The 25,146-nt window shown below is 51.2% G+C and overlaps 9 protein-coding genes across 9 annotated transcripts; 4 read left to right on the top strand and 5 right to left on the bottom strand.

Moving 5' to 3' along the window:
* Positions 1-80: 80 nt before the first annotated feature.
* On the bottom strand, positions 81-1,669 carry ALTATR162_LOCUS2392 (uncharacterized protein; the record flags this gene model as incomplete). The annotated part of the gene is made up of 3 exons (XM_043309996.1): positions 81-1,098; positions 1,154-1,356; positions 1,406-1,669. The coding sequence occupies 3 exons, from the start codon at positions 1,667-1,669 to the stop codon at positions 81-83; spliced, it is 1,485 nt and encodes a 494-aa protein (XP_043165931.1).
* Positions 1,670-2,750: 1,081 nt separating this feature from the next.
* ALTATR162_LOCUS2391 (uncharacterized protein) lies at positions 2,751-6,290 on the bottom strand (the record flags this gene model as incomplete). Its single annotated transcript, XM_043309995.1, has 1 exon — positions 2,751-6,290. The coding sequence occupies one exon, from the start codon at positions 6,288-6,290 to the stop codon at positions 2,751-2,753; it is 3,540 nt and encodes a 1,179-aa protein (XP_043165930.1).
* A 602-nt stretch (positions 6,291-6,892) lies between these two features.
* ALTATR162_LOCUS2390 (uncharacterized protein) lies at positions 6,893-8,263 on the bottom strand (the record flags this gene model as incomplete). Its single annotated transcript, XM_043309994.1, has 7 exons — positions 6,893-7,064; positions 7,123-7,202; positions 7,256-7,458; positions 7,512-7,657; positions 7,717-7,982; positions 8,032-8,073; positions 8,135-8,263. 7 exons carry the CDS (start codon positions 8,261-8,263, stop codon positions 6,893-6,895), a joined length of 1,038 nt encoding a protein of 345 aa, XP_043165929.1.
* Positions 8,264-9,718: 1,455 nt separating this feature from the next.
* ALTATR162_LOCUS2389 (uncharacterized protein) lies at positions 9,719-10,582 on the top strand (the record flags this gene model as incomplete). Its single annotated transcript, XM_043309993.1, has 3 exons — positions 9,719-9,901; positions 9,948-10,303; positions 10,357-10,582. 3 exons carry the CDS (start codon positions 9,719-9,721, stop codon positions 10,580-10,582), a joined length of 765 nt encoding a protein of 254 aa, XP_043165928.1.
* Positions 10,583-12,272: 1,690 nt separating this feature from the next.
* Positions 12,273-13,091, bottom strand: ALTATR162_LOCUS2388 (uncharacterized protein; the record flags this gene model as incomplete). Its single annotated transcript, XM_043309992.1, has 1 exon — positions 12,273-13,091. One exon carries the CDS (start codon positions 13,089-13,091, stop codon positions 12,273-12,275), a length of 819 nt encoding a protein of 272 aa, XP_043165927.1.
* Positions 13,092-14,742: 1,651 nt separating this feature from the next.
* Positions 14,743-15,561, bottom strand: ALTATR162_LOCUS2387 (uncharacterized protein; the record flags this gene model as incomplete). The annotated part of the gene is made up of 2 exons (XM_043309991.1): positions 14,743-15,188; positions 15,264-15,561. The coding sequence occupies 2 exons, from the start codon at positions 15,559-15,561 to the stop codon at positions 14,743-14,745; spliced, it is 744 nt and encodes a 247-aa protein (XP_043165926.1).
* A 1,488-nt stretch (positions 15,562-17,049) lies between these two features.
* Positions 17,050-18,984, top strand: ALTATR162_LOCUS2386 (uncharacterized protein; the record flags this gene model as incomplete). Its single annotated transcript, XM_043309990.1, has 6 exons — positions 17,050-17,127; positions 17,699-17,737; positions 17,789-17,875; positions 17,924-18,322; positions 18,380-18,741; positions 18,789-18,984. The coding sequence occupies 6 exons, from the start codon at positions 17,050-17,052 to the stop codon at positions 18,982-18,984; spliced, it is 1,161 nt and encodes a 386-aa protein (XP_043165925.1).
* Positions 18,985-19,612: 628 nt separating this feature from the next.
* ALTATR162_LOCUS2385 (uncharacterized protein) lies at positions 19,613-22,855 on the top strand (the record flags this gene model as incomplete). Its single annotated transcript, XM_043309989.1, has 1 exon — positions 19,613-22,855. The coding sequence occupies one exon, from the start codon at positions 19,613-19,615 to the stop codon at positions 22,853-22,855; it is 3,243 nt and encodes a 1,080-aa protein (XP_043165924.1).
* Positions 22,856-23,979: 1,124 nt separating this feature from the next.
* On the top strand, positions 23,980-24,936 carry ALTATR162_LOCUS2384 (uncharacterized protein; the record flags this gene model as incomplete). Its single annotated transcript, XM_043309988.1, has 2 exons — positions 23,980-24,673; positions 24,740-24,936. The coding sequence occupies 2 exons, from the start codon at positions 23,980-23,982 to the stop codon at positions 24,934-24,936; spliced, it is 891 nt and encodes a 296-aa protein (XP_043165923.1).
* Positions 24,937-25,146: the final 210 nt, after the last annotated feature.

Genomic DNA, 25,146 nt, shown 5'->3' with positions numbered 1-25,146 from the left:
TTTGTTTGTATTAGACACAATTGTATCACTAGCATCATCTATATACACCCGGTCTAGATACTATTCTCATCAGCAACCCTCTAGTTGCAAGTACCCGATCCGGTCTGGCATCCGGAACCGCAGTGTCCGGCAGTAGATCCGCACCATCCGTACTGCGAGCAGCAGTTACCGAATGTCGAGCCAGCGCAAGTAGCACCTCCCTGAGTTCCGCAAGTACCATCAGTGGAAACCTTCTTGGTAGGAGCCGGGTTGCTGGGTGCTGGCGCAGGGGTAGTAGAACCGCCACCGGTGCAAGTACCGAAGGCAGAGTTGCAACCAGCGCTGCAGTGGTCAGCGGATGATCCGCACCATCCGTATTGCGAGCAGCAGTTGCCGAAAGTAGATCCAGCACATGTTCCCTTGCCTGAGCCGCAAGATCCGTCGGTGGAAACAGGGGTGGTGCTGCCACCGCCAGAGGTAGGAGGAGGGGTAGTAGTGCCACCACCACCGCCGGAAGTACGGTACCAGTTCGCCTCAGGCTCGCCCAAACACTCGCCCATGGTGACACCGCGGTAGCCCTTTGACTTGAGGTATGAAAGCATGTATCCGGTGAGGTTAAGAGCAGTCTGCTCGTGGATGTCGTGGGCGATAGCGAGACGGGAGCCTGAGGTGGGACCGCCAGCTGTGGAGTCAAGGATGCCCTTGAAGTTGTTCTTGGCGACCTGGATGTTGGAAAGTTGGTTGTAATCATCAGTGTCCAAGTCGAAGTAGCTGATAACGTATCCCAGGTTCTTCATCACAGTCTGGCAAGCGGGGTTGCAAGAAGAGTAAGGAGGACGCATGTATGTGGGGTACTTTCCGATGATGTTGCGGATAGCCATCTCGTTCTTGACCATCTGGTCGTAGCGCTGCGCATCAGTAATGATGCTGAGATCCTGGTGGGACCATGTGTGAGATGCGACTTGATGGCCCTCGGCAACCATGCGCTTGATCACATTGGACCATTGAGCTGTACTGTCAATGGCGCCCTTGCCAAGGTTGATACCGGTCACGAAGAAGGTAGCCTTGAAGCCGGCCGCAGCGAACTGGTCGAGGACGCGGTCGGTGTAAATGTATGGACTGGGTCTAGGTTAGTCGAATGTTCGAGATGTAATAGTGCGATGGAAGAGCTTACCCGTCGTCGTAGGTGATAGCGACTGTTCCAGCCTTCTTGCAGACGTAAACGCCACCACCTCCGTATGCGACATTACCCTTTTGAGGGCGAGCATCATTGCGTGTGCTGGCTCCACCGGGTGTCTTGTTGGCATCGCAAGCCGGGCCGAAGTCAATCAAGCAGTCGGGAGCTTGACAATGGTCCTTTGTAGTTCCGCAGTATCCCTATCCCCGATTAACAATCGCAAGTATGAATAATTTGAGACCAACATACAGCACCAGAGCAGCAGTATCCTGCAGCACACTTGGCATTGCCAAAGCTAGGTCCACAACGTCCGTTCTGACCACCTTGGCGGGTTTCCAACAAGCCACCCCTGGGCTCAGCAGGGTGTCGGAGAACACGGGCAGCGACAGGAGCCTTGAGGTCGTCTTGCAAATCTCTTGGTAGACCGAAAATTTTGGGTGCTCCTGGGATTCCACCGTGAGCTGCCACCAAAGGCGCCACCACACCGACGGCAAAGATCTCTGTAAAGCGCATCTTTCCAAAGAATTAGAAAATTAAGAATAAGACCGGTTTCAAAAGTCGGGAAAGCGAGAGACAGCTGCCAAAGAAAAAAAGATTGGCAAAGCGAGAGACTGATAAAGGCCGGTGTAGGGATGAGGCGTAGGAAAACGAAGCAACAGGAGACCATATGTACTTATGAACGCCAACCCCCAGACTCGCATCTCGACCCATCGATAGAAAAAGACCGGGGAATCATGACGTTTCTGGCAACTAATGAGCGCGCGAGCTAGGGATCGCAGATCAAACATTGTGCATTGCAGCCAAGAAGCGCTCGCGTCGGTAACAGCTGAGCACGAATACGAAGGAGATGGCGGGCGTGGCATTCGGGTGGATGTTGGGAGATTTCCCACATGGGCGGCGCCGCCAGCGTGTCTACCGCACTTTGCCGTGCGATCGGAGCAGCCATTGCTGCAAGCAAGTCCCCAACAACACAGAGCTACCATGGTTAGTAGTGCCGGATGACCGCGTTGCCGCAGCTGTCACGCTGCCAGCCATATCAAGGCTGGGTAGGCAAGGCCCCAGCGCGATAAGAAAGGCGTTGAAGAAGCAATTACAATCGTAGAACGCCGTATCTTGGCTACAACGGGCTGACTGTTTGGGACAGATTTAAGGGGGAAGTTGGGTACCGAAGTATGCCAAGGGTCGGAAGCATGCAGCGGCGGGACCAAGACTTGCCCAGACATATCTAGCGATGCTGGGCTGATCTAAAAACAGATCTGCATACATGGTGTCGACTCGAGGGATTTTCACTCAATCCGGCAATACTTAGTCGTTGTTGAGTTTTGACATTTGCAAATTCGCGGTTTTGAGTTTCGGGTGTTTGAAGGTGTGGAAGAATCTGGGGAAAATGATGTAATGCGGCAGTTGAATCGGGAGAGTGCCATATTATCGAACGGGGTAAGCGCACTGGCGTAAGAAGATCGTAAGATCTGTTCCAGCTGGTCTAGCCCTAGTGTTGGCTTATAGAATCCCATGCCTTATGACCGTATCGTCAACATTAGCTCGAATGATTTTGCACGTCTACTGTAGGTATCAATACTCTACTCTCGTATTACTACTTGGCTTTCCCCGCTCGTCCTCTTCCCCGTCCAGTCCCTCTGCCTTTGCCACTCCCTCGTCCGCGTGTTGCAGCCTTCTTCCTTGGCGAATTCCGCTCAGTCATGTCCGTCATATCCGTCTCGCCATCGCTTCCTTCGGCAAAGAAATGGCTCTTGACTTGTGCGTCACTTTTCCTGGCCGCCTTACGCCTTGGCGCTGAGCGTGTTGAAGGCGGCGGTGTTGGTGGATCCGATGGAGTATCAGAGAGTGCATCATCGTCAGACCCTGAATCTATGACCATGAATTTACATTTTCGTGCGGATACTGTCGGGGTCTTGGCTCCGCGGCCACGTGGACGTCCACGGTCACGAGTTGAAGATGTGGCGGCTGACTTGCGTCGAGTGGCTTTGGGTTTAGGAACTTCATCTTCTCCATCCTCATCCTCGTCGACCTGTTCGTCTTCCTGAACTTGTGATGCATCCATCTCCTCGTCTGCGTCTTCATCCGGATGTTCGCTAGATTCGCTGGGCGGCTGTTGCAACGCCTGTGTAAGCGAGATTGGTGTGCGATATGCGCCCTCTGCCACGAGTACGCGTGGCACGTCCTTCTTTTCACCATGATCAATGGTAAGATTGCCATGTTCAGGATCATCTTGACTTGCAGGTAGAAACCCACCAGCCGTGTCAGCATCTTGGTGCGTTAATTGGGGTGCCGTTTCAGGCACAAAGCCACCACCAGAAGCCGCAGCATCGTCGCGCATAAAGCCACCTTCGAAATCGGTATGATTCTGGAACACCTCCCACTGCGACTTCTTCTCCCCATCATCCTCTTTTGGTAGTACTACCTTCTCTTTAGCTGGCAACTCGACATCCTCCCCATATTCCTCTCTCATCCTATCCACGATCCTTAGCCCACTTGCGAACTTCCTCCATAGTCCCAACAAGAACTTCTCTCTTTTATCTCTCTCCTTTCTCTGTTTCTCTGCCTCTTCAACCTCCCAGGCATCGATGAGCATATCCTCGTTCTCCTGCGCAATCACAACACCAGTTATCACAGGCACAGCGCGCTGCTTGCCGAACTCGAATCCTGTACATGCTTCCGCGTAGTCGATGTTGAGTTTACGGCATATACGCGATGTACCTCTAAGCGGAATGTGAACAGCGCCTTTCGGTACCATTGTGGGGACGTAAATGTCGATGTTTCCGTACGAGTTGCGTGGGATTTGGCCATCCACGATAGGGTCAGGAATGATCCAGTCCGTCTGCGCTTTGGAATAGAGACCTTGTTTCACTTTACCACCTTCGATGCGTTCGCGCTCTTCGATCTCGCGTTTGCGCGTCACTGTGACAGCACGCATAGGCACAAGCTTGAGAGGCTGTTGACCTTCCAGAACTTCGCGGCCTTCCTTGTGCCAGGATTCTTGGGTCTTGCAATTCACGATGTCCTTCCTCAGATACACAGGCTCCGACTTCTCGTTCTCGCCTTTGCCAGTGACAAAGTGTCGGACGATTTTCGCGCCAGGTTTGAGTGCTTCTTCACGGCGGAGATGGCGCTCAAGCACGTATTCAGCGGAGTTCTTATACCCCTGTAGCGTCTCCTTTCCGCCTTCTTCGTCCATATCTTTCTTCTTCTCTGGCTGTGCAGGGACAAGATCGCCCTCATCCTCAACTTCATCCCATGGCTGACGCTTGTCGTGAGGTCGTGCGTAGGGGCGCAAGAGCGACTTGATCCAATCCCACTTCTCCCATCGCTTGACCTTTCCACGTTTGTTGTGTATAGGTATCTTTTCGATTGGCATGCGGAAGCCTTTCGTCCGACCTGGCCATTGATGCTTTGGTAGATAGCGTGTCGTGACATCTTTGGCTGTGCCATCAGAAGAGAAGGCGATCAGGTAAGCTAATACCTGTCTCGCCTTATCGGCTGCCGCACCTCGGGCGTAGAAGTCGACAAATTTGTCCGGAGAAGCCGCGCTTGCGATGATCGTCTTTGGAATTGGAGACACTGATATTGGCGTATGTGTCAGATGTGAGATAGCTTCTGTCCAATAGGTCGGAAATGGCAGCTCTTCACTGTAGTTGCGCGACTTTGGCGATTTCTTCGCTAGCCTCTCATCTTCAGAGTCTGAAGAAACAGAGATGACACTGCTCAGGTCGCTGCTGTCATCCATGTCAACGTCGGTGGATGCTCCACACTTCTTTGTAGCGGAGCGAGGCTTCGGTTTACTGTTTGCGGATGCCGATTTCGACGAAGTGTCGTTGTCCGCAGGCTTTGCATCTTTCAGCTTCTCTAGATTCTTAGCCTTGCCTTCTTCGCTCTGACTCCAGCCGAAACCAACTGGTTGTAGACTGACTACCATACGAGCCTCAATACCTAGTCCTCGTATGAGAGCGGTGAATAATTGTTCTCCCAAGTCCCTACTCCCCTCGCACTTCCGAGCTTTATCACGAAACGCATCCAGATTCTCCACTCGCTCGCCAAAAGTATCCGGATGATCCTGCTCTTCTCTCCACGCGTTGATTTCGGCCTCTAACGTCGATGGCGAAATGTATCCACGTTTACGTAGACTTGGAGCTGTAACTCGGAACTTGGACTTCCAATACGCAGAGAGATATCTTAGCAGGCGAAGTAGAGGGTCTCCAGCTGACAAGTTCGGCGTTTTCGGTTCGAGCGACTCGGATGTTGCGCCCCAATCACGCCCTTTCCTGTCGCTTTTGCTATCGGCTTTCTCCTTGCCTTTAAAAGTCTTCTTCTTGTCTTCGCGAATAGAGGATCGCTTCTGTGGGCTCTCGTATACCTTGATGCCGTTCTTTCCACTATCCTTCCATTTTCCCTTCTTGTCTTTCGCCACCTGCTTGGGTGGGGGACTTGGCGCCTTTTGCACAACGACGCGACCAGGTCCATCTGTGATGCCAGCGTCATTCCAATACTTCTCCAGTTCGCGCCAGCAGCCAGCCGACATGCCTTCCACTAGTATCTTCTGCACTTCCTTGTCCTGAATCCAGGCGTTTCTTATAAGGTTGTGGTACATCAGGTACTGCACGTGCATGCAATGCGTAACATTCCGTATCTGCCGCTGGACCTTGGACGGTCCCTTCTTTCCATCAGCCTTTGTATCAAAGGCGGTCTTCGGTGCGGCGGATAAGGTGAGGGCGATATCGCCAGTAATGACGGGCGCAGGGCCATGGTCAGGTTTTGTGTGGTGATGGGCACCGAGTGCATCCTCCCAGTTGTCGTCTTCGCTTTCATCACTATCTCCACCTATCGGCGTCTTCCCCTTGCCTTTGCCCTTGCTTGCGCCATTCAGCGGAACATCTTCAAACTCATCCTCGCTACTCTCTGGCTCTGATAACTCGCTGTCGTCGTCTTCTTGTTCCAACAGAGCTTTTGTCTGAGACAATGTGCGCTTGACTTTCGGTGGTGCGTCTAGAGTCTGGAAGACAGACTCCTTACCTTTGCGAGCGTGTGCCGGAGATTTGCGGGCGCGCGCACGCTTCGGTGGCGGTTCTGTTTGAGGTGAGGCGGATCGCGAGCGCTTTTGGGACAGTATGGGCGGCATTACGGTGCCTGGTTTCTTTGCTATCTCGACATAGGTACAAAGATGGCGCGGACTGTTTGTGAGGGTTGCAGCTCGATGGCTGGAATGATGACGCACTTTCCCCTGTCGGAATTCCGATCTGGCGGGACGATCTCGTGCAAGGACCTACCCGTCGCGTGGCGCCCTTTCGCGTTGTCACGAGCATCGTGCGTCATACCAAACCTTTCACAATGTTAAAGTTCTAGCACAGACTTTTTACTATTTTAGGTTAAATTCAAGCTTTGCGCCAATGACTTTTGCTTATTTGCTAGCTCCGATCACGACCGATCCAGCCTACGAGTCCTATAGAAGTCAATAACCCTCCTCAGCCCTTCGTCTACAGTATCCCTATCTAGTGAAAACAGAAAACGAAAATTGCCCGGCTTTTCATCATGATACGCGTGTCCAGCCGACATCTCCACGCCATGATCGTAGAGCGCTTGTCGCAACTCATCCTCTGCCTGCCAAGTCCGGCTGTGTAGACATGCTGAGAGATCGATCCAGAGGAAGAAACCAGCGTTACTGAGGCGCAAAGCTATGTCAGTAACTCTTTTCATGCAATGATTAGAAGAGTTGAATGCTACTCACGCGTCATGGTCGTAAGGAATGTCGGCATTATCAAATGCCTCGGCAACAAGCTTGTGGTTTTTCCTCAACATCCTCGCGCTCTCTGTCAAAAACTCGGTGTGCCACTCTTCGTCCTCAAGCATAGTCGTGGCGATGGCATCAGTCACTGGTGACGCGCCGTGGAAACGTCTACGGAAGAATGGAAAGTCAATGCCTTGATTCTCCCTGGTCATTCAAGAAGACGTACGCTAGAGACCGGACAGCTTGTCCCAGCTCTTCATTTCTCGTGATCAAACACCCAAGTCTTAGGCCAGCAGCGGCAAAATCCTAGCAAACCGAATCAGTAATTGCAATCGCACATCAACTGATAGTCACCTTACTTTTGACATTCCATACATCACATGGACGAGGTTTTCGTTGATGACGCCTGTCATGTCAATGGAGAGTACTGATGTAAATTCCGTATACGCCGAACTCATGCCATACACCGATTGAGCATAGATTTCATCGCTGATAAGATGTATGTTGTGTTTGTTGCAAAAGCGGAGGATGGCCTCTAGAGCTTCACGGGTATAGCACTTGCCTGAGAACATTAGTCATTCCTGCTTTCCCTTTATGAAAGTGTGTAATTCTCACCAAGTGGATTATGTGGGTTAGAAATGACAAGTGCCTTTACTTTAATCCCGTTTCGGTCTGCTTCTTCAACAGCGCGCTCGTAACAACCGACCGCTGCGGTAGTAAACTGGTGTATGCCATCGAAAGGAGTATAAACCAACTTGCACCTGTACACTAGTTAGTAGCTGCTGAGACGATTTTCTGCTTCCACAGCACTCATACTCACTCCGACATGCTTCGCATATCCGGATTGAAAGAGCCGTATATCGGCATACCGAGAAGCAAACCATCGTTTTCTTCGTCTGTCATACACAGGGACAAGATGTCGTTCAACGCTGTCACACCACTGACAAAAGAGACCTGGTCCGTTGTCACAGCTGATACTGGCGAGAAGCGCTTGTTGATAAATGCAGCCATCGCTTTTCTCAAGCGCTTAGACCCAAATGGTCCGTCATAGTAAGTTAAGGTGTCGGGCTCAAGGCTCGGAATGCACTACAAGTTGTTCAGAGTGAGGTTCCCTCATGTGACGCTGAGGGCTAACCTTCGTCTTGATGTAACTTAGGATTTCTTCGCGCATAAGGAACTATCGATCATCAGCATGGGTATTCGAAACATGACAGCAGTGACGGTGAATTCAGACTGACGTTCTCCGCATTTCTGAAAGACACCAGGCCTGTTGAGTGTTTGGTCTTGTCATAGAGATGGCCGCGGTCTTTCGTGTAGCTTGCAGCCAGATCCAAGGCTGCATATTTGCGACCACGATTAGATAGCATATTTTCGGGGGAGCAGACTTAAGCTTTGCCGTACTTGACTGCGAGATAGCGTGGATTGATAAAAGAGTGTTTCATGCGAAGCTTTGATTTACAATGCGGGGCCGCCGCATGCAGGCCATTCTCGAGTACGACGCACACAACATGGTACCTGCCTAATTCGTCGACTTTATGAAAGGCTGTAATTCATAGGGCGCAGCGGGCGGTAATCGTCGTCCCAAGCCATAACAGGGTGCTCTTTGGTGGAGCCTTGCTTACGGATCCTTGTTCGATGGATGCCTGGGAGGCCGCCCGCCTCGAACATCGCGGAACGCCTCAGCGAGCGATTGGATATGGCACGCGCATAGAGTGTATAGTATCGGCTATCAGCATCCCAAAGGGTCAAACGTCAAATCTGCCTCATCAGGTTGCGATATGAATAGTAACAAACACAGCTGAAGTGGTTGCCTTGTTGTGTTGATGAGTCGTGGCGTGTTGGATCATGCGTTGATTCCAGAGGAGTCGCATTCTTATATATCGAGTGCGTCTTCTCAGCCTGAGAAGAAACAGTTTGACTCCCTTGCAACCTTTCTAGCGATTGTTAATGATGTTCAAAGTCCCTCGGAGAAGTCCTTTTGAGGGCATACATTGTTGTAATGGTTCACGTCACCCTGGGGCAGATCCAACGACCTAAAGAAAAAGATGATACTAGGACACAAGACGCGCAAAACTTGCAAAACATCATATGAGAGAGGGCTTGAAAGATGCAGGTCGGATGAGAGGTGTCGAGACTTACGAATACCGACCGCAAAGGCGCGATGACGCGGGTGCACGTGAAATGGAAAGCGACGGCGGGCCCTGGCAAATCTCACATTCGCTGCTCGGAAGCTAACGTACTAAGACTCGCTCATCCCGATAAACATCACAGGCTTGAGAACTGACAATATCTTCATGTACTGAATAGTAGCCAAGTCACGAGTATAGTTGAGCTGCACAACCCCTCACGAAGTCTCAAAACGGTATGGCGTACCCCCCGTCGAGGATTGCGCATCCCTTGATCGCTGCACGGCGCCTGTCACTTCGTCACAACCACAGTTGCACACTTCATCGCATCGACAGTGCACTTTCATCACTACTAACCCGACAAACTAACAGAATCGTAGCGAAAGACGCAAGGAATCCGCCAAAATGCTTAACACCTACATCATCAACACAGCCACACCTGCCCGTGACCTGTGGCTCCTCAGGCAGCCGGCCTCCGCAGTCCTCTGCTCGTAGCATGCATCTGCTGCATTCGACTCTACGCCTCTTCTCTACCTTTTTTCTTACAAGCGTTGCTACCCTTTGCCTTATTGTACCAACATTGTTGCTGTCTAATTAGACACGCTGTTGAGGTGCTTACACAGTTTCTAGTACTGTCATTCTCGTCGTCGGTCCCCACATCGTCCTGTCCTCAGGCATCCAGATATACACCGGAGCATGTACTCGCTGCTGCTCTTCACAGTACTTGTTACTTTTCTCCTCCAGCCGGTGACAGCAGCAAGTCCACTCGTGGACTTCAGTATGTCTGACAATCCCTGGGACGGGTCCTACTCCGACATCGACGACATACTGCTGTGCGAGCTTTGCTGTCTGCCCTTCTACCAATGCATTCACGCCATAGTAAGGTCACTTCTCTTGTTCCCATAGGCACTGTTGACAGTACCAGTCACAAATCCAATATGTCGCCGCAAGAACGTTCTACAACGACCCCGGTCTCGTCCCCATGCCACCGCTGGACCTCGAACAGACGCAATCAGACCTAGCACCGGTCTACGAATATCTCAACCCGGGTCATGGACAGTCGTTGATCAATGAGCACATCCAGATTATGGATGTGAACGAGACGACTGTGCAGCCAGCTACTGTGCAAGCGCACGTCGAAGATACTTATACACCTGGTGATCGCCTATCTGCACGACGCAACCGGAAGGCAGTACAAAAGCGCCAAGCGCCTCGCCCTGGCGGGTTTCCTTGCGATAAAGACGGCTGCAGCAGGACTTTCGACCGTCAATGCGACCTAAAGTAAGTCTTTCTGTTGGCTCAAGCGTAATCGATCCTCAACTGACCTATTTTAGCCGCCATCAAAAGACCCATTCGACAGAGTCACCTCATGTATGCTCGACTTGCAACATGGGCTTCTTGTACCCGAAGGACCTACGGAGACACTTACCGACACATAACGACCCTTCATCGGTCGTTGCCAAGCATTACTGTCCTTATCCTGGCTGCGATAACCTTGAGGGCTTCTCACGTAGGGACAATCTTCTGAGGCACCAGCGCAAGCAACACTCTAGCAGCTAGTCACTGCACAACCTACATGTGTCGTCATTTCTTCTAAAACTTATGTTCTTTCCACGATTGTTATGTCTCACCACAAAATAGGTCTCTTATGTGTTTTGGCGTTTAGTACACAAGTGCGACTAGTTTCTGGTAATACCCCCTTCTCGACTTTCATAGCAAGCGCTGCTCATGATTTTTGCGGCCTCATACTATGCTTACTCGTTTCGTCATCCAATATCATGCATTGGTCTCATTATACCTCGAATATGAAAATGGCGGCATCTACAGCGTCGATTGTTAGCTCCAATCTCTTTAGCAGTTAGTGCTCCATAGTACTCGCGCGAAGCTTGCACACTCCTGTCAACATCAAATTCATAATAAAAACTTGTTATACAAACTCCGATTCGTTCCTTATACTTTTCACTGCACCGTTTCCGGTTAATACGTTGACCCGTACAATCTTCCTAAATACATCGTAATTTCTCGGTAATCTGAACAAGGAGACTCATACTTTGCTGGCTCTACTGTATATGCGCACCCGCTGGGAGCTCCACTTGCTTCACTACATTCTGTGCCTCACTTCGAACATCTCCTTCGCATACGAAGTGCATGTCCGGTAATACTTCCCACTTTGTGCCCCAAACCAAGAAAGAAGGAAGCGGATACTCGATCTTGCTCCATTCTACATTCTCCCCACCCGTCACCAAACACCCACGAACCCGCACTGGCGCGAGTTTGTCTTGGCCCGGTGACCACGTGTGTTGTACGGGGAATTGAGTATAGAGGTCATATCCATCAACCCCCCTCGGATTGCCCGCGCGAACCAAATTCAATTTACGCAGAAACTCCGTCGCGTCGCGGAAGATACCCAGCCGTTCGTTGCCGGGGGAGAACATTGAGGATGTGACCGGTGGACCGCGTTGGCAGAAAATCGTAATAATTTAGTCGCGAAGCTTTGACCATACCGGAGTGTTCTCATACACCCACCTCACTGTTTCTACCTTGCAGACGAAGTAAGCTGGTTGCATCAGCGCCATGCCCAACCTAATTATCGTGTTTTGCGTCTTCCAGATCCCGAGTTCTCCGGCTAAGACCCAGAGTTTCATTAGATCCAATAGCTTGGTGTCGGATGTGTAGTCAGGGGGCCGACGCTCGTAAAGCCAGATGAAGAGCGCACGGAATGTGGCTGGTTCGGTGTCGGGAAGTGAGATGTTAGAGAGGATGATGCAGGGGAGATCATTGGGCGTAGCAAATAGTGGAGATACTTTTGAAAGAAGCGAGTGGTGAATATCGAAGCGTGTTGGGTTGGTCGCGGGGCCAACGAGGAAAGTTGTGGGTACGCCGACGCCTGGATAGGCCGTGTAGGGGAAACATGGAGACATCGTTGGCGAGTTATATTGTTTGGTGGTTATTCCTGAGGCGGTCTGTTGATGGCTCGTTCGCGACAGTGTCGTGTTGAATGATGTGATTTAGTGGACGTAGTTGAGCGCACGATGAAGGGCTCTCTGCGACAGAAACAAGTGAATTGCTATACATCAAGAGCAAAAATAAGAATGCTAGATCAAAGAAGCAGTGAAAGGTATTGCTGTGACGCAATTCTAGTGTAATCAGGAGGTTTCCAGTGTATGTCTTATCAATACCCGAATTTCATACTGCTAACGAGCGACGAAAGACAACGATGATTAAAATGCCTGCATCCTTCAGGATCCTCTTATCCAATGACAAAAATCTCATCTGGTCCAAGTCGAGCCGCCTCTTGCTCATGCGGCTTCATCAAATGAGGAATGAATGCGACACCACAGAACTCAGCGGGACCTTCGCCATGGATCGCGCTGGTTTCACCTTCGGGTTCTGGCCATCGTAGTATGTGAAGGGGATTCTCACCGTAGAAGACGCAGACTTTGTCGCCGGGTTTGCATCCTGGTGTGGCGATACCGAAGTGACCGCTGGTGGTGCTGAAGAAAGAATGACCAGTAAGACCGACCAATCTGTTGACCCACTTCAAAGCTCGCGATCGACGCTCGGGCGGCAGTACATCGAGATGGTTATGTTCTAGATCGATGAAATTTGTCCACGCATCTTCGTAAGCGATAGCTGCCTCTCTAGATATTCTAGTATCGCATAGCAAAGTCATCAGATATTCTGGAGGTATGCTATGGATACTATTACTTGGGCTGTGAAGAGTACGACGGACCATACGGAGACTTTTTATGTAGATATCCACGTTCGCAGCGTGTAAAGGATTGCTGATGTAGTGCGATGAGACATGTAGTCCCCCAATGTAGTCGAGGCATCCTCGCAGTTCAGGATCAGCCACTACCTCTAATATCGTATCTATCGTACAACCGCCAGTCTTTAGGTAGTCACCATCCTTCTCAAATGAGATGAACTTGCGGGATGCATGCAGACTTGAGATCTGGTCCGAAGCACTAGGCGGTAGCGCTTGATTCCATTCGTCCACGACATCTTCAAGAAGTAACTCATAGTGCTGTCCATTTATAGGATAAATCCAGGCGCCATGTAAGGTCATAATGCATACCGAAGTTCCCTCAAGGGTAGGACACCAAGATGGAACTGAGTGTGTTCTCCCTCCAATTGTAGGGGGTATGTGTAGTAGACACAACGTTTGTTCTATGGCTATAATTGTTCTTGCGAACTGTATGTGGGTTTTCCAGAAGTGCGCTCGACCGTTGTCGCTGTAATCAACCAGTGTGTTTAGTTTCGATCTCAGATCTGTACTCAGTAATCCGGTGATTGCCCAGGCTCGATCTACTGGCTTCCATGTCGGCTACGTAGGGTGTAGAGAAGGTATGGTATTTTGTTAGGATTCAATCTTCCGGTTGATGCGACAGCTTTGCGATACCGTCTTATTAAATTACATCCTTCCCATACTTTCGGTAGAACAGAAACTCTTTCATAGTTGTGCATAGAATGAATAACCCATCCGGTGATGTTGTATCGACCGTCGTCAGTAAACTCAATGAACTTGTCAAATCCTATCCAATAATTTCCGTGCAAAATTATGGGCCATTTTGCGAGAAGGCATTCTTGAAAAGTCCATAAACGTTGAAACCAATCATGCTCAAGGATATGTAGCATACCCTTGAAGACTCCGTATGTTGCGAGCAGACTTCGCTCATGAATCCAGGGTTGAAGATTCTGAGCAACCATTGATTTCCACTTCCTCTCCTTTTCCAATGTGTTGGGGAACTCGGCCATAAACATCTCACTTTGCACTGTGGGTACGCCCATCCATATGACGACATATGCAGCCCGCGAATAGATTCGATGCATTAGCGGTATTTGTACCGCTTTCTCCTCAAAGTCATTCTGGTTGATGCATATGGAATCCAGCCAATATGGGCGGCTTGGACTCAGATGTTGAAGCATCTCGAAAACGGTTTGAGTGACTGCAATGTCTACCCCGTTGCATGAGACGTTGATAGAGCTCTTTGCAGTACCCCAAACATACGATATCGCGTCGTATTCGAGATCGTCTTGAAATTTGTGTGCGACAATGCGCAGTCGTAATGCGCTCGCATCGTGCTCGATGGTGAGAAGACGGATTTCGTCAGTCTGGAGGAGGCGTTCGTCATAGGGTGATTTGGTTGATGCGCCGCTACGAGCATCGGCCGGGTCCCTTAACGCACACTCTTCGATCCATGCCCCTAGACTGTCGAGTGCCATCCGGTATCTTGTACGATCTCAGTGTTGCGTATCGTCTTGTATTAGTAGTGATGAAGAAGACGGTTGGGGAACAGCGGGGGTTTGGCGCTCAAATAGCCCCACCAAAGCTGATCGCATGAAGGATGGGGGCCAAATGTGCTGCCTTGTCAACGTAAGGAGATGACGCGGTGCACTACAAGCCACCCTAGCCTTTGACTTAAAATAGCAAATCCAGGATATGCAGGCGCTGGTAACGCAAAACATCAAGTCGAGCATGAAGCTGGACGACGGGTTGATCGATGTCCAGGTGCTATTGGATAGTCAATGGAGACCGGATAGACGAGGCTAAATCAGATGTGAAATACTGCAGTAGCAGTGGAGCAACGCACGCGTAGTCGTCATTTGCAGGCTTGACAAAGATGCTTAAGGGTTCAGATTTATTTCCCGCCTACTCCTCGCGCAAATAGTGTAATGCACTTGCTTTACCCACACATCTCCGTGTAAACCGTCATTCCTTACGAATCGGGGTATGATGATGGCCAGTTCTTGTTCGGTGGCCCTTGCAGCTTGAAGTAGCCTGGCTGTAGCTTCTGGAAGACTTCGGCAGGATCATACTTACGCGCGATACGCCTCAGCCTGTTCGCGCTCTCCCCATAACTCTCAACGACATCTTGGAACTGACTGGCGTAGTTCATGTAGAAGTGATTGTTCACCAGATTTCTGCGCTTGGACTCTGCCTCCACCTTTCTCACTATGTTAGCGTTCGCTTTCAGCACCCGCTCGTCGTCTTTGGTCTTGTCCCGGCGACTACTCAGATTTGAAATGAGAATTGTTCCGTCAGAAGGCGAGAGTCTTGGTGCGTTGCCGTCCTTCCTTTGCATCTGCTCGAGTTGTGGGACAGTGATGATTTGGAAGGTATTTGCAGGTAGAATACCAGCGGCATCTCGGATTTTCGCAAATTCTTCATAAGTGGCGTCGAACATGAATTCAACCAACTCTCGATCCAATTAAGATGAAGAAGTCCAAAATGGCTCACGATAGCCTTTCGGGTTGCTGTTGTTCAGCTGCTGCGTGAAGTAGGCCAAGGTGTTCAGTTCCGTAGTTTCTGAGAAAGCTGGAACATTGCGATACTCTCCAAAGATCGGAGGATCAACGACTGGATCTGCGTACTCAATCTCGGCAATCGCAATTTTGATGTTCGTGGCGGCATCCAGGATAATAGCCAGAAATTGCGCAGCCTTCGGGTCACGCGCTATGCTGGTCCCTAGATTGACGAAGGCAATAATCGCAGCAGGAGAACTACCGTTAAAGAACCTTCTTTGCCCACCAAACATTAGCGAGCCATGAGCGAAAGTTTCGAGATTGAATTCTGTAAGGATGCCGAGATTGTTGCCTCGCCTCTTAACGCCCAGTACATATCTGGGTATGATTTTTGAGTGACTTGTATGATGCAACCCGAAGCAGCGACCACTTCATAAGATGCAACATTGTCATATGCCCAGCCATATCGGTTTGAGAAGAATGGGATCCCACCCCATTGTGAGACGTCCAATACCGACGCCAGTGACGCGGCCGCCACCCCTGCTAGGCTGTCTTCCGCTAGAGTCATGTAGATGTCGTATCAAAGGTTTCCGGGTTCAATCAAAGCAACCTTCTTGTCTGCCGATATGGTGATTTGCTTCATGCGCTCGAAAACGACCGTGATGCCACCATCAATGCTTGATGCACCTGCAAAGGCAGCATGTCCTCCACTTCTTACAGCAAAAGGGCATTGAGTAAGACGAGATAGTAGCACGAGTGTGGATACATCAAGGGATTTATCAGGCTTGAAACGCAGTACGATTGGGCAACTTTCTGCTGGGCTGACCAAAAGTAGTCGATGACGGAGCTGTATGCTGTCTCTTCTCGGCTGTCGACCTTCGCATCGCCAAAGATGCGTTTGAGGGAACTGCACTGATGTGATAGTTAGTATCAACCCTAGCAAGATACACACCACGGTAGTGGAATGGGACTTACTGCGATCGAGCATCCGCCTGAGCTAGTCCGCTTGGAGAGGTCTGCTAGACCTGGAATAACGGAGATATCCACACTGTTTTCCAACAGTGCCGCAGTGATATTGAAGTTGGATGATCCGAATACCTTTTGAGCAAGTGATCCTATCGCAATAAAGCTTAGAGTAATAATCCTCAAAGGTCGTATTAGGGCTAGAGGCTGATAATGGCACAATAAGGGTACTGTAATCGGCGACTATACCAGCATAAGAGTCGAAGGTATCTATCTTGTAGCATTTCAGCCATTTCGGCCATGTGTTGAATTGTATACGGAATGGCCAGTCTAGTGCATCGGACGTAACTTCCAGTAGTGGCGAGCTGCGAAACAGGACGGGACCTTCGAGCCACTGCTATGGCTTGCTTAGGTGGAAATTCGAAGCTGATGAAGCTGTAGCCAGGAGACCATCGGGTGCTGCACCATAGTAGTTGTAACGACTGGAGTATCTGGAGTGAGTAGAACTGGATCTGCAACCATACCTCATTTGGGCTGCGTCGCGCCCTCCAAAGCGGATGCTTTAATTCTGTACTTAGATATAGATCCCCCATAAGGTTTAGTCGGCCACCCGCAGTATCGGAGTTTCATAGTCACTCTTGTAGACATACCTTTCAGTTGCAGAATTACCTCGCAGCGCCATATTGTATCGGTAGACATTATCCATAACATTGTCGCTGATCACAAGTGCAGTGCTACCGCATAGTCCTTAGGCCACAAGCGTGTCATGGTAGATCCATGACTTCGAGGCAACTGGCGAGAACCAAGGAGACCAAGACATGGACGACGACGGCGACACAAAACCCGAGAGTGATTCCGACGAAACAGATACCACTCCAGCGCAAAATGCCAGTCCAGTCTCATCGGCACCAAACTCTCACTCAAGTTGGCCGGCGGTCGGCAAGGATAATTGAGCGATTACTGATACTGCTGCATCTCCTCCAACAGGACCTATGATGCACATAGGTTTCCCATTCTCTATGGGCACAGGCGAGCCACAGCTTACAGGCGAGGCAACGTAAACACGAGATTGACGTGAAGTACGGTTTGGCCGGTTGCGTAATGAACAATTGATGGGAAACGATTTCTTCTTGTGCCTCCCGCACAGTACAGCCATGACTGCTACCACGATATTATACGTTCTGTGTTTCGTCGAATGTGTGTAAAATATGTGTAACTCAACCTGTATAACCTGAGTGGAATCCCGAATATTAGAATTGTTCGACTTGGTTTCTTTGGATATTCTAAGGTTACTGATGCAAGTGCTGATTGGATCGAGTAAGCGAGAGTGCGGGGAAGGTGTAAGATGTTGTCTTCTTGGCTGTCAGACCGGGCGTACCTATCGCACCTCGGTAGGCAGGGCGTATGTTGTGTACAAAACTCACGACAGTCTGCGCTTCTCTTCGGAGGAAGAGCAAGTGCCTTTAGCACACTGTTGCCTGGCGTTCTTTCGCGCTGGTCTTTTCGGTAGGTCATGACAATCCACACTTCTGTTAGGTTTCCTCCCTCATCCTCAAGTGCGAAACCCTGAAGAGAACAGGCAACATGGCGATTGACTCGTCCACATGGAAAAAGTACAGTGAGAAGGACGCGGAGCTGGAAGCTGTATGTTGTTGTAGTACAACCGTCACCCCAAATTGCTAACAAAGGCAGCTGCTACCTCATCTACCACCATTCAAGTCTTTCGAAGACTACTCATCAGCCACTGAATTGCGCCAGTCTTTCAATGAACAAATCGGGCAATTGATCGCAGCCGGTATTGTGGCTTTTCCTGATTGGACCGGTTACCACAAATCCGAGATCCAGATTCCTACACGCGATGGTGCTTCGATACGTTCCATCGTGTTTCACCCGGAGGGAAAAGAGCCAGGACCACTGTATGTGTACTTTCACGGCGGTGGATGGACTATTGGAATGCCAGAGTATGGTGAGGTTATGGCAGAAGCGTTGGTGAAGGAACTGGGTTTCACGGTTGTGAGCGTAGGGTATAGGCTTGCACCTGAGCATGTCTTTCCTACCGCGGCGCATGACGCTATCGATGCTGTCAAATGGGTAAGTACATACCTCTTGCATGAAAGTTCGCAGATGGACTAGTCTGAGTATCTTTAGTGTGGCGAGAACGCGAAGTCGTTGAGCGCCAATCCATCCAAAGGCTTCATCTTAGCGGGAACTTCGGCTGGAGGCAACCTAGCAAATGTAGCAGCCCATCAGGTTGTCGAAGACAAGTTTACTCCCAACGTCACTGGTGTCGTCCTAATGTCTGCTGCGGTATGCCATCACGAGGCCATGCCGGAAGAGTACAAACCTCACTTGTCAAGCTGGGAGGACCACAAAGACAGCCTAGGACTGGGCCGCCGAAGCATGATATGGTTCTTTGACAAGTACAAACCAGACCCCAAGTCACCATTGATGAGTCCGTTGATCTGGAAGACTCATGAGGGTCAACCGGCTACGTATCTACAGGTTATGGGGTGAGTAGAGCTGTGAATACGTGTGGGAGTGCACTAACAGGGAGCAGAACTGATCCGCTTCGTGACGAAGCACTTGTATACGAGAACCTTCTTCGGGACATGGGTATACCAACGAAGCTTGATGTGTATGCTGGGTTGCCGCATGGTGCGCCAGACTTCTTTCCCATGCATAGTGCTGCGAAGAAGGCATCGATGGATTTGAAGGAGGGTCTAGAATGGATCTTGAAGCAGAGCTCAGCGTGATACACAAGCCATGGGATATGGTAGTGTAGAGCAGATTCTCCGAAATCATTCATCAGGTAGAAACCTCGTGTCATATGCTATGGCGGTGTTGTATGAACCGTTGAGCTAGGGGCTCGCTTAGGGGCGGGACCCTGTTTCGTCGCGTCGACCTGAGGACATGGCTCCGTCATAGCGCGCCTTTCTTCTTTCACTTCCAACCCATCCGATAAGAGCGACAGCACGAAGACACGACGGGCCACGTCCTGCATCGCGGGCATATACTGCCAAGATGCAAAATTCACCGCGGTCAAGCCCCGCCGCGAGGCCCGGCACTCCACGAGGGGCGCGACAAACAAATAACGACGCGAACTCCCTTTCACACCCCCTCAAACGTCTTTCCCTGCATACGGCTTCCAATACCCCACTACCGCAGTCTCCCGCACTGAATTCGCCTCGAAGTTCCGCTGAAATCCGCCGCACGCCCTCTACGCCCAACTTCAAAGCCAATGCCATCCAGCGCAGCCCGAGTGTAGCCAGTTTCCGCTCTACAACACCCGCCTTGGGGCGGAAATCCTCTACCTCTTCACTCCGTGGCGACCCTCCTCGATCGGGAACACCAGCGTCACGCCGGTCATCATTCAACCCAAACATGCAGGCACCCATGCCCAAGAGCCCACTAGGCCCCACATATATCGAAGAGAAGCCACCACTACGTGCATGTGATGTCGCGGAGGAGTACTTCAAGAAAGAGATGGCGCGACACGAGGGTGTGGCAGGCGCAGTCAATGCGGGCACCATCGTCATCGTACACGACCAATGCTATGGCCATCGCTTTTCACGACCCAAGACACCCAAAAGCCACCTCAGCTTGATCATGGAGCGACCAGAGAGGATATTGGCGAGCGTTTTGGGTATTTCGGCAGCCTACGTACGACTAGGCGAGCGTCACGCCGAGGGCAACCACCCACCACATCCTCACCATAATCCGCCCGAGCGTATACCATTCAAGATTCGCAAGACTTCGCGCGCAGTCGACATTACATCACAGGTCGTTACGAACGTACATGGAACAAAATGGATGGGCGAATTGAAGTCACTGTGCGACAACGCAGAGCGGAAGCTGGCAACAACAGGGAAAGAGCTGGCCAGGGATGCCCCTGTGATTCCAGGACAAGCGCCAAAGCAACAACTACATGCTGGAGACTTGTACCTCTGTTCCGAATCCCTGAATGCTCTCCAAGGCGCTCTCGGAGGTGTTTTGGATGCTGTGGATGCTGTCTTTCAAGGGACAAGTTTTGGTGGCGGTCCCTCTCGAGCTTTCGTGTGTATACGCCCACCCGGTCATCACTGCTCCGACGATTTTCCTTCTGGTTTCTGCTGGTTGAATAATGTTCATGTCGGTATCGAACACGCCATAATGACATATGGGCTCACACATGCGGCAATCATTGACTTCGATCTGCACCACGGAGATGGCTCCCAAGCTATCACCTGGGCGCGCAACAAGAAAGTTCAGAACATGTCCAAGAACACACCCAATTGGAAGAAGACCTCGATCGGCTACTTCAGCTTACACGACATCAACTCATACCCATGCGAGGACGGCGATGACGACAAGGTCCAAGCGGCTAGTTTGTGCATCGACAACGCGCACGGCCAATCTATCTGGAACGTGCATCTGCAATCATGGAAGACACCAGAGCAGTTTTGGGCAATATACGAGGAGAAGTACTTGGTACTGCTTGAAAAGACGCGGCAGTATCTCAAACATCACACCAACCGCCTACGGGCTTCACCGAACCACCCCGCACCCAAGGCTGCCATCTTCCTGTCCGCTGGTTTTGATGCGAGTGAGTGGGAGACTGCTGGTATGCAGCGCCATAGCGTCAACGTACCTACCGAATTCTACGCTCGATTCACCCGCGATGTAGTCCGCTTGGCTGAAGAAGAGGGTACATCTGTAGAGGGTCGTGTTATCTCGGTGTTAGAAGGCGGCTATAGCGATCGAGCACTTACTAGTGGTGTGTTCAGTCATTTGAGCGGTCTTGTGGACGGCCAGGTCTGGAAGGATGCGGAACCATCAACGGGCCTCGCCTTGTCAATGCGCAACAGACTTAGTGGACTCAGCATACAGGATGAGGACGCTATTATGCAGTCAGTAGAGGCAGAGCTCACGCCTGTCAGTTATGATCCTGTATGGTGGCATGCAAACCGACTGTCGGAGTTGGAGGGCCTCGTTCCGCCCCCACCCGTGACTGCCTCAAAGGTGACACGCGCTGACCGCCTGGCACATTTCTCTTCACCCACTCAGTCCTACGTCGCCAAAGTCGTCGACCCAACGAAGATTAACCGTAGCCTTTCTGCCAAGTACGCTTCGAGTCCATCGAGAGCGCCGACCCCACCACCGCCAGAGGTTGACTGGGCTACCGCCGCTCATGCTCTGAGTGGTTTGCTAATACCTTCTGATCGTCAAACACGCAGTTTCAGACCAGAGGATTTAGCAGAAGTGAAGGTCAAGAAAGAGAAGCAGGCTGCACCTGCTCCGACAGCGGCCCATGCAGACAAGTCAGGACGACAATTGCGTGGTCGAAAAGCCGCCCCATCTTACGCTGAGCCTGGATCTGACGACGGAAAGGCGTCTCGTGTAGAGTCACGGGCAAGTAGGCGGCAGACAATCGCCGACTTTGCACCAGCCAGTTCAGAGGCTCCAGCTCCAGCACGCTCTTCCTCCCGTCGCATGAGTATCGCTTCTAGCGTCTCATCGATAGGCGACAACAGGAGCGTTAGTCATGCACCAAGTGTAGCAGCAAGCCGAAGAAGCGTTGCTCCTTCTGTAGCTTCCACTAACGGCGTTGCTATGAAAAAGGCACGAGGCTCAACCACAACGGCAGCAGCAGCTCGTGCTCCTCAACGTCCGGCGGTAGCAAGGGTATCTTCCAGCTACTCTGTCAAGGCTAGTGCGCCCAAAGAGAAGGAGAATGACAGTGTCGACGCACTTACTTCAGGCTTGAAGCGGATCACATTGAAGATGCCCTCAAAGGAGGAGCACGATGCACGAGAGAAGGAGAAGATTGAGAAGCAAAAGGCCGCTGAAGCACCAAAGAAAACCACTGCACGGAAGCCGCCAGCCGCTCGCGCTCCTCCAGCAAAACCCGCGACTAAAGCTGCAACGACTGCGAAAAGGGGACCAGGTCGGCCAGCAAAATCGTCAAAACCTGCATCGCCTATCCCAGAAAGTCCCCAGATGCAAGTTGCTGCTGCCGCGCCCCTCGAGCAACCCCAGCCAGTACCGATGGAATCTTCTAACGTCCTGGCACAGCCTTCGGCGCCACAGCCTTTCCAGGATACACAAGCTTCGATGGATCCTCCAGCTGTAGATCGTCGGATCTCTAGCGAAATCGTGCAACCGCCCACTGAGTTGCATGATATGGCTATAACACCGGAACAAATCCGCGAGCAACTTCCTATGCCATCCTTTGTCACAGTAACCAAGCCACTCTCGAACGCTTCACCACCTTCTCGTGCCGATACGCCTCCTCCCCCACCGCCATCCAATATTTCTCAGTTCGTCAATTACACGGCGCAGAGCTTCGGGGGAAACCCGGATTTTGTGACTATGCCGCCAGACACATCAAACCCACAGGCCTCTGCAACTCTACAGTGGGTTGCCAACACACATGCTGAGGATACGACCATGCCTGGTGTTCCAATCATGTCGCCGCCAAGCAAAAAGGGTGATCTACCTGTGTTCACAGCGAACGGCGCGATACCGTTCGCATCGAACTGGAACGAAACGACAAACACGTTTAGGCCTGAGCATACTGGTGTAGAGGTCAAGAAAGAGGGAAGTATGAGGGACATCTGGGAGGTACCTGACACACCTGCTCGCTAGAACAAGTCGCCGTTGCAGCTCGCGCAACTGATGTCGTCTTGTATTCATTTTTTTTCTTGATATGCATATCGCAATGCAATGCCGCGATTGCATCCTTCAGTGGCTATTGCCGGCTTACACAAGGCAGATTACGCCTGACGTTACCCGGATTGGTGTTTATCGGTGGACCCTGACTTCGATTTCAGCGAATCGGCGCACTAGCCGTGAATAATTGGAGTTGTTTCTGTAGGACTTTTATGGGGATAGATCGTCGATTGTAGTTGTACCTAGGATATGCGCATGTAGGAGATAGATACCCCCGAAGAAGAGTATGTGTGGGTGCAATGCCATCTTTCTCTTCTCAGAGCGTGGTTTGAAATGACAAAGCTGCTTGTGGCGGCAGTTTGAACGTCGCTCAAGGCGTGAGAGCTGAACCAACCCACGCGGAACTGTAAGTCCAACACTACACAAAGTACCAGTACACCCCTCCTCCTACCGTGTCAATATGCACATTGAAAAACCCTGCCTAAGCGCCCGTCTCAATCCCGTACTGAGCGCCGGCATGACTGCAGTCCCCGCAAGCTGCAGCCAGCTTGCAGTACCTCAGCATCGGTGTGGCAGAGGCGGGAACCAATAATTAGCGCGTATTCCCTATCATGGGACAAGGTTTCGGTGCGGGGCACCTAGCTACACCAACGCGCGACATGCGCATCATGCATGTCCAAGGGTCTTAGCTCGCGGGTGACGTACTTCTGGGCCCCGGCCTTGATTGCGATGTTTAGCTCGTTGCCTTGGGGAGTGGTGTAGGAGGTTGAAACGTACACTGGGGCGAGTACTTAGTGGGCTGATCTGACGGACGGGGTTCTTTTTTGTTTGACCAATATCGAGTTTCTTCTCTTCTTGTGCACCTTTGACAGGAAGCTTGGACGCAGTGTGGACTGTTTGCAAAGGCGAATATAGTGGGTGCAAAGGTGCAAGTACCCGATTGAGCGACCCCTCTGCCTGGCTCTGCGTTTGTGCAAGTCGTACCACCTGGTCCTCTTCTCTCTTCCACCACGCTTTCCATAACAACATCACCAACATCAACATCCATCGTCACCTCAACCAACCTCATACCTACACACAACCCGGCAAACCTCACCAAGATGGCAGATGCCGCCCCCGCCAACGACTCCAACGGCGGCAGCCGCAACCTCAACCCCTTCGCCAAAAGAGACTCCCACTCCGACCAATCCATCCTCCTCTACAAGATCACCACAACAATCTCCTGGCTCCTACTCGTAGTCTCAGCAATCTACACCACCTTCGCCACCCCCTCCGGCTCGCACTCGCACAAGTTCTGGCACCACAACTACTCTACGCCCTTTGCGCAATCCAGCATCTTCACCTCCATCTACGTGTTGATAATCTTCATTCTGCAATTCGGCTACGCCTACTCGCTCTACATGAGCGACACCCACTACGTCACTTCCGCCGCAAACCTCGGTAGCCACTTCATCGCCAACAACCTGCTTTTGTTCGGCTTCGTGCACCTCTTCACGCGTGCGCATTTCTGGCTCGCTCTCTTCTTGCTCGTGCTCAACTTTGGCAACCTGAGTCTGGCGTATTTCCGCCATTCTACTGCGCCCAGGGCGATTCATATCGGCACTGTGAGTGGGCCGCTGGCATGGAACTTCGTCGCCTTGTATTGGGTTGGAGCTATTGCGCTTCACTCGAATCATTTTGCCGCGCGGATTGTGGCAAATGTGTTTATTTGGGGGTGGCTCGGTTACGGATTGTTCTTTTTGGTGGCGTATAAGGATTACACCATGGGCTTTGCGTTGAGTGTGCTGTGTTTCTGTAAGTTGCTTTCCCCTTCTGTTCCTCGTCTTGATCTCAAGATGGAGTTACTAACGTGACTCGCAGCAACCGGCGTTGGACAGTTCCTTACTCGCCCGCATCTCTTCCAGCTTCAGTGGGTCTTCGCTTTCACCATTGGCGGTCTTCTCTTCTTGCTCTCGCTCGCTGTAGGCATGCCTGGCTTGCTGGGACGTGATCCCTTCCCTCGTGGTCAGATCGTCAGCGAGGATAGAGAGAGAGCACCCTTGTTGGCCGATGACTAGGCGGTGGTCGAAAAAGCATCGCGAATGTATTTGGGTGTTATTTTGCTTGCAGATCAGGGAATGAGGATGTGAGCAGGCAACTAAGAAAAGCATGGTTTCTAAAGCCGAGGCTTAATGGTACGGTGGTTTGATGCATACCACATTGGTTACCTCATCGTAATATGTGGGCGATAAGGGGCCATGGATACTCATAGCTCACTCATAGTTAGT

This window comes from Alternaria atra (genome assembly GCF_907166805.1).
Source record: "Alternaria atra isolate CS162 genome assembly, contig: 21, whole genome shotgun sequence".
In the NCBI taxonomy this organism is placed as follows: domain Eukaryota; kingdom Fungi; phylum Ascomycota; class Dothideomycetes; order Pleosporales; family Pleosporaceae; genus Alternaria; species Alternaria atra.
Note: the sequence above shows the minus strand (reverse complement) of the source record. Positions and strands in the feature narration are given on the sequence as shown.